Source organism: Rutidosis leptorrhynchoides, chromosome 9 (assembly GCF_046630445.1).
Source record: "Rutidosis leptorrhynchoides isolate AG116_Rl617_1_P2 chromosome 9, CSIRO_AGI_Rlap_v1, whole genome shotgun sequence".
NCBI lineage: Eukaryota > Viridiplantae > Streptophyta > Magnoliopsida > Asterales > Asteraceae > Rutidosis > Rutidosis leptorrhynchoides.
In genome coordinates, this window is record NC_092341.1 from 4,089,231 (window position 1) to 4,097,380 (window position 8,150).

Genomic DNA, 8,150 nt, shown 5'->3' on the forward strand with positions numbered 1-8,150 from the left:
CGAATAGAGTAAGGTGTGGTTTTGTCACGTTATTTAATACCCTTGGGCGCATGGATATCCTAACCGTATTCAGGGTTAAGCATATAAGGGTAAATCTTTTCCTAATTTATAGGCCAATAATAAGTTGGTCATGAAAGCTAGATTACCGATAATTACCGGAACCGTCCTGCTACCGGTAAATACCGGTACCATACCGCTAAGTACCGAATACAAAATTCCGCTAAGTACCGAATACAAAATTCGGATATATTTAGAACCAAATATCATACCATATATAACCGGTACGGGTACCGACCCGATACGGGACTTGTTCGGTTCGGTACTTAGGTATTGATGCTAATCCCCTGACCAAAGCATCCCCAAACAAACACGGCGGCTGAAAATCCACCAACCAAATATGAAGTCAACCCGCACCGAGGAGGGAATACACTCCGGCCCCGATGCACGACAACCAGAAAACTAATCACGACTAAGAAAGAAGAGAAAATGAGAGATGGAAAAGCAAAGAATGGAAAAACAAAAAAAATGGGGGCGGGTTATGCAACTACGGGAGATGAACGCGTGGGTGGTTTAATCCCCCAGAGTGATCCCAAACTGATGTCAAAAAAAAAAAAAAAAAAAAAAAAAATGGAGAAACAAAAGGCTGGGGAGACGAGAAAATGAAAGGTGTAAAGCATGTGCTATAAAAAACAAAACAAAAAAATTACACCTGCTGAACTCGAATCCAAAAAAAATCCAGAAAACCACCAAACCAGCAAGAACCAATTCAGAACCCAAATAACCGGAAAAAACAGAACAGAAAAAAACCAGTTTTTGCACACCCTAACTAGGTCTAGTTTAGGAATTAGGATTTGTTTCACAAATTTTTATATTCGCACAAAAGATGAATATAATACATTAGTTTGTGTCTCAAAAAATGTTTTGCAAAATACAATGACATGAACTGTAAGTGAGAAATATATATAGAACATTTTCGTCAATTATTGACCTACTAGTTAGTACAGCGACTGGACTCTGGGATGACTTTTGGAGAATTCAGAGTTGGATTTTAGGAAGCTAAATATTGCAAGAAAGGCCCACTACTTATCAAACATATGTAAATACAGCCCCAAATTTGGAAGTATTAAGACAACTAATTGTTGTAAGCATGCACAAACTGTAACTGGAGACACTAGTTTAAATTGATTAATGCTAACGAATTGACCCTGTAAGGCAATCGGCCGATCACTTGTATGATACAATGATAGCACTGCAGATCATCCAATGTCAATTCCAGTATTGCAGTTCAAATGTGTCTCATTTTAACATACATGTAACTCCATGAAGACAACATATACTCCTACCACTTTCGAAAGACTAAAAACAAAATAGTGCACCATTATTTCAACATGCTATCCAATTCCAACCACCAAAACACAATACCTTTAAAAACCTTGAAAATGTTACAGAATAACTATGTAAAGTTAGACAAAGAACGAACAATCAAACCAGCATCCACCACCCGCGATAATATTTGCGGAAGATCATGGCATCATGACATTAGTACTAAAATAGACAAAACAACAGTTTAACAAAACTCCAATTACTTAATTAGTCCATATCGAGAAACTCCATCCTTTTTCTCATCGTTCCCTTCAAATCTGTAGCCTCCCTCTCCACCTTCTGAGCCTGGACAACATATATAATCAACAACACTCAGCTTTAATGATTTCACAAAGTACTAGCACATAACAAGATCTTTAGGTCTTGATATACTTATACTTATAATGATAATAATACCCATTACTTACAAGTGCATCATACTAGATTGAAATTAAATCACAATACACAAACTAGACATTCAAATATTATATCCCATATAATACAGAAAAGAGATCACCTATTGAATAGTTTTCACGCAAGTATAAAGAAGACCAAATGACCAACCACCCTATCAATGAACTTCTTTGCTTGTCAGCTAGACTTAGAACATTACAACAAGTCACCAGCACAGAATTTATCTTAATTTTATTTTTCGAAAGTCAACTACTCGCACACAATCACCATGACACTATGAATATATACATTTGTCCCGAGTGGTATGTAAAACACAACCTTATGGACATTTGGTGAGAACTTGCATAACTACCAACCAAACCCTCTTGAATAGAAATTTAACCAAAAACAGCACACATCATATTCACCTATTCAGCAACATCAGATGCACATTGCACGTGTGCATGTAAATTCATTGATGTCATCAAAAATAAAAAAACAGACTTTAATATAAACAGGCCTGATCCCAATCCGGTAGCTATAATTCATCAACATCCAAGTTAGACTCTTTCCAGTTAAAAATTACGCACAGAAATGAGTCAATGATCACCACTTCAGCCCAGCCTCCGGTGACCATCTAACCCATAGAATCCGACATGAGCATCGAGGTTCAAGCCTCCTCTTCCTCGGGGCACGAAATCTTCAGTCTGTCCCGATATCGTGAACTTCACTCACTCCAATATCTCCAAAAGAACTCACGCCAACCCAAAACCCAAATAAGTCAACCGAATAATACCCCTAAAATTAAGAATAGTTGTTTCTATAGCAAGTAATCGGTCGAGACCTCTGAGAGATTAAGCAGTTCAATCAGCGATTAATTGAATTATTCTGTTTACGTGTTAAAAATTTATATGTATAAATAATTAAATATAGAAGAGAAACATAAAAAAAAAAAAAAAAAAAAAAAAATATTAAATAAAAAAAAAATTTATAGTAGCAATTTACATAATTCATATTTAACAACAACAATAGATCTTTTAATTCACAATGTACAACTCATATATGCTTCTTGAACCCCAAGGGGTAGTTTGGTGGTTGGCTTAAGACTCTTTAGTGGAGAACCAAGTTCAATCTCATACTCTACAACTCTGGGAGCTTGCCTAAATAAAAAAAAAAAAAAAAAAAATGACCAGTTTTTTTTATTTTTTTATTTTAACGTACGTATTGTAGTAAGAGTGCCATTTTAACAAACAACACAACAAACAAACAAAAAACCAATTCTATCAAACCCTAACACTTTGAAAAACACAAACCTTAATCAAAACTCCTTATTTGTCAAAACACAAGCTCAAGCTCACAAGAGGCCACAAGTTCAAACCTTACTAGAGGCATATCTTAGGGTGGCTAGAAAAAAAAAAGTCATAAATGGTCACGGGATAACCGGTTAGGTTGCATACGTCTGAGTTAAAATACTCTTGTAGTCCTCGTGTAGGAATATCTTATCTGTTTACCGGTTTACAATCTCTAACTCAACTTTAATTCCCATATAGATTCTCAACAACCTATTCGATACGGCTCCTAAGTCATTCAACTTGTGACCACTTACAAACACGTTCATCTTACAAATGACTGTCATTGTCATTGGCTACCACTGACAACCGTTGATCGATTTTTTGAAACGATTATGATTAACCGAATTAGACCCTTCTCATAAACCAATTAATCACCGATCAATCCCGATTTCTGCAACTCTATTCTTTAGAATGTTTTAGTTACGCATAACAACTGATAAACCTGTTTAAAGAGTGTATCTTGAAGTATACGATGAACTTCTTCATTTCATTTATTCCTATATACTAATGGGCATCCAATATTTGGTCGTTTTGGCCATTCAAGGAAAACCAAACGACAACCCAAAAAAAAAAAAAAGTCAACCTTACCCCCTAAACTTAACCCCATGTACACATCCAACCCCCAAAACAAGGGGGTAAAATCTTAAATCACAAAATTATTAAAAAAATAATAAAACTAACTTCACCCAATTTTTTTTACGGGCCCTATCTTACCGCTCGGTGCGAGTTAAATTTTTCCGACATCGCCGTTCAACTCGAAATAATTTTACGAACACAACGCAACTAGCTACACGCAAAATGGACTGTTTTTAAAAAACGTTAAATATTTCCGGGCTACTTTTAATACATATACATACACGTATAATAAATAACCCAAACTAACCACCTCATATCAATGGTTCTAATCCCTTTTCTACATATTTTCCCAGCGTAAAAATGCGTTATAACTTAGGTATACTAGGTAGTAACCAAGTGTTTCCAAAAATACCCGTACCAACGCGTTTTAAATTCTGTAAATAAATAACGCTACGTTAAATATGAACATGCAACCCGAAAGGCCCCGCTGCATCACGTGGGCCGGTATTTTTCTAGTTTTCATACAACAAAAAAGATGTAAATTAAATATACATATTTGATTTTTTTATATCTTTAGAATTAGAGTTCGGATTTAAAAAATCTGGATTAGTATTCACCGTGTAGATTCGGGGAAAAAAAATTTACAGTACATCTGATGTAAGATAACCAAAACTAATGAAAAATGACTAATGACCGATGAAAAACAATGTTTAGGTTTTAGTAATTAGGGTTTAAAAACTAGGGTTTAGATTTTAGGGTTTAGGGTTTAGATTGAGTTTTTAAGACGAACGGTTTAGAGTTTAGGGTTTTGGGTTTAAGGACTAAATCCAAAACACTAAACCCTATCATACATGAGATGTATGATAAGATAAGCTGCAGTAAAAAAAAAAAAAATAAAAAAAAAAAAAAAAAAATTCTTTCTAAATTTAAACAATGAATACTAACCCGGAAATTATAAAATCTAAAATCTAACCTTTAATTTTAAAAACATAAGAAAACAAATTTGCTTATCGCCAAGAGTGCTTATCCATTGATCTCTCCCCTATATATACTACTTGGCCACGTGGGTTTATTAGTTACAAACGTACTTCCTCACAAAAAAAAAAGTTAGCTTGAAACATTCATTCATCTACTTTTCATAACAGCAACTATTTGAAATAAGAAACCCCAAAACAGCTCAACATACTACTATAACAACATTAAATTTCCAAAGCAAACCACCAAAATATTCTTTTTAAAGCTTAATGAGTTCATGTTTGACCATATTATACGTACTTTTCATAGCAGCAACCATTTGAAATAAATGGAACCCCAAAACAACTCAACATACTACCATAAACAATATTTCAATTCTTAAGCAATCCACCATAATACTATTTCTAACATCTAATGAGTTCATGTTTAGCCATATTATATGTGCATAATACACCAATAATTAGGGTTAAGTTAAAGTAATTACCCTTTTTATCTCCGCTTCAGATACACGAGTCATGTGAGGGGGAAGTTCCTCCTTTTCCAATTCCTAAAGCATTTCATATGGGCTTTTCAGTAAAAAGATCAAGAAGCTTTATATCAACAACTTGTTTTTGTAATTAAAAAAAATATGCAGGATGACATACCAGCTCACCAATTAAAACGACATTCTCGCCACGGATTACATCAAGACCTAATGGAATGTCACAATATAGATCACCAACGATTACTCGCTCACATGCACCTTCAAGAACGGCATTTGCTGCACATGACAACACAAACATTCCTTAATATTATTATTATTATTCTTATTGTTATGTTATGTCATTATCAAAAAAGCATAAACGCAGAATAAGTAGGTTAAAGTGATAACTCCGGTACCAAATTGATCAAAAGATCGAAGTATCCCTAATAACTTTCTACCATCTCGAAGCAACACAAGAAGCTTCTCTGTACAAAAAAAAAAAAAAAAGTAAATTATTTATTAACGTTAACGAGAATTGCAAGAAAGGAATGAGAGAAAAGGTCACGAGCAATGAAACAAATTTAAATACACTCACATAAACGATAAACTGAATACAAATAATTTCTCCACGTGAAAACGATTATGCAAGGTCCTATATTGCATAATGTAGGATCACAGTGATAGAAAAACATATGCTTCAACAACACAAGCGGTTAATATAGTTTATAAATGAAAAATACTGATACCAACATTAAATATGCAAGCATTAAAGATAACAGACACAGCTGTCAATAATGCAAATAGTTCAATAGTGCAATCGACTTGTCATCAAGTTTCTTACGTAAGTAAGAAACTGGCGACATATTAAATTTACAGATATCTTAGTTCTTGCCACAAACTAACTACATATACTTGGTGAAAAAAAGCATTGTGAAAATGAGCACAAACGTACAATCAAGAACCTGGTGTTGTAACTAACTGGTTCTTTAAATTCCTAAGTGAGAGATGTTGTCACAAGTTCATCGTCATATATCGTAACAATTTAGAAGTAAATGACTTGTTTATTGATTTAGGAATTTTAGATTAATCTTTACAACATATAAATTCTTAACTACATCTGTACTACCAAGCGTAATATAAATATACAATTTATCTTTTCCATTTTTACTCTAATCTTTTATTTCTTAATGGTTTTCATTTTTTATAATGAAGTAACAAATAGTGCAGCAGATCATCAAATACAGGGATGAAAAATGCAGCAGTAACCTAGCTGTTCAATTTTTACGGAAGCATACATTAGTTGTGGCTGGTCAATACAGATCAACACTCAATAGTTACATATGTGTGCAAGTGGTCGCAAGACGTTTGTATTTTTTGTCTGAATTGCATGATTTATTATATATATTCAAAAGTAATGTAAATAGCTTTCCCAAATGGTTTGTACATTGAGAGTACAGGTTCAAGGGTAACATATAATCGAACTTCCCTAATTTGGACTCAATCAAAATGTACTTCTTATGGACCAATAGACCATAGACCCACAAAAACATATCGCTAAACACGTCGAAAGTTAATACTATGAAGGATGACAGATGTACAAGGTTTACGAGTTTATTAAATAACATATATAAAACTCCGATAAATGGGAGTCAATTAAAGCTTACATGTTTTATAATGACGGGTAATAATGACATGTCACCAAATACTCACATATATAATGCCAAATTACAGAAATACGACAATATCATTCTTAGATGTTATTCAATGATACGTTACATGTTTTAGACCAATACCCAATGACAAAACACATTCCTAGAATGACAACCCCATATAAGCAGCACTAATTCAATTCATCAATTGCCTCTTCAATAGTAACACATAGAAAAACATTATTGAGAAAACTGGTTTAGTGAGATACTAGCTAGAATACGACTTTTTACTCGTGCATGATCATTCATTCCTGATCAAATTATTTGTTTCATATCATGAAATAATGTCAGTATACCATTGTTTCTACACATAGATCTTTTTTCTTTACGACCACTAGCGTCTAACAAGTGAATCATTCTATTAAGGCAATACTTTAGCATTGATAGGCACATGCATTAATCCTACACAATACACCGACAACTGTATGAATATTAGAGTACTTTAATAATCAATATCAAGAGCTACTGTGTTAGAATCTAACTTGAATATCTAGCAAAAAAAAGTAACTTCTTAAGAGAAAAAAAAAAAATCCATATGATGATGATAAAGCATACAGTACTATATTCCATTCACAGCATCTGCAAATTGCAGAAACATGCATATATAATAAAACAAAAGCATCTAAAAGCAGGTTCAACTTGAACTAAAATTGTTTCACTTACTATCAAGATAGCTTGCAAGAGAAGTAGACAAATATATATCTTCCGGGCCCGCCCACGACATTGAGCTCTAAATTTTCGGTTTTTCTAAAAAAAAAAAATCACCGAAAATTATCTTTGAATTAAACAAATTTGCATTAACAATAGCTCCTTCGCTATGAGTTCTTCACCTTAAGACACTTATTGATTACTACAATTCCATGTTCTAACGATGAACAGTAATATTGAAACCCTAAATAAATCAATCAGAAAAGCACACCTATTAATTATCCCTGAATTTCTATATCAAAACACGCACACTCTCCTCGATTTATAAAATTATCAAGAAAGAGTCCTGCTTTTTTTTTCTTTCTTCCAGATCTATCTATAAACCCTAAATTATAAGTATCCCCAAATCAGGGGAGGCGTTTGGAAGATAGGAGGGAGGTGGTCTGGTGACGTAATGTAGTGACCAAGGTTGCAAAATTAGCTATTCGGTAATTAATACATTAATCTGCAATTCGGATTAATCGGGGATTGATCAGATTGTACTGTATACATTTAAATGATAAATTTGAAAAATTTAATGTGTAAATAAAGAAGAAAACATAAACATAAACTTTAACATAAATGTTTAAAATTGTTCATTTTGTTCAAAAACTCTAAATTTCTAGTTTAAAT

At 33.3% G+C, this 8,150-nt stretch overlaps 1 protein-coding gene across 1 annotated transcript; it reads right to left on the reverse strand.

The window, feature by feature from the left end:
- Positions 1-1,254: 1,254 nt before the first annotated feature.
- Positions 1,255-7,919, reverse strand: LOC139866927 (sm-like protein LSM1B). Its single transcript, XM_071855226.1, has 5 exons — positions 7,494-7,919; positions 5,538-5,606; positions 5,303-5,418; positions 5,143-5,205; positions 1,255-1,668 (listed from the first exon to the last, which is right to left on the reverse strand). The coding sequence occupies exons 1-5, from the start codon at positions 7,552-7,554 to the stop codon at positions 1,591-1,593; spliced, it is 387 nt and encodes a 128-aa protein (XP_071711327.1). The 5' UTR covers positions 7,555-7,919; the 3' UTR covers positions 1,255-1,590.
- Between the last annotated feature and the right edge of the window lie 231 nt (positions 7,920-8,150).

What these genes read in the sequence shown, in the direction of transcription:
- LOC139866927 (XM_071855226.1), bottom strand. Translation starts at nt 7,554, where the DNA reads ATGTCGTGGGCGGGCCCGGAAGATATATATTTGTCTACTTCTCTTGCA. An exon ending in TCGATCTTTTGATCAATTTG is followed by an intron (nt 5,419 to 5,537) that starts GTACCGGAGTTA and finishes TGTCATGTGCAG; the next exon opens with CAAATGCCGTTCTTGAAGGT. An exon ending in TCGTTTTAATTGGTGAGCTG is followed by an intron (nt 5,206 to 5,302) that starts GTATGTCATCCT and finishes GAAATGCTTTAG; the next exon opens with GAATTGGAAAAGGAGGAACT.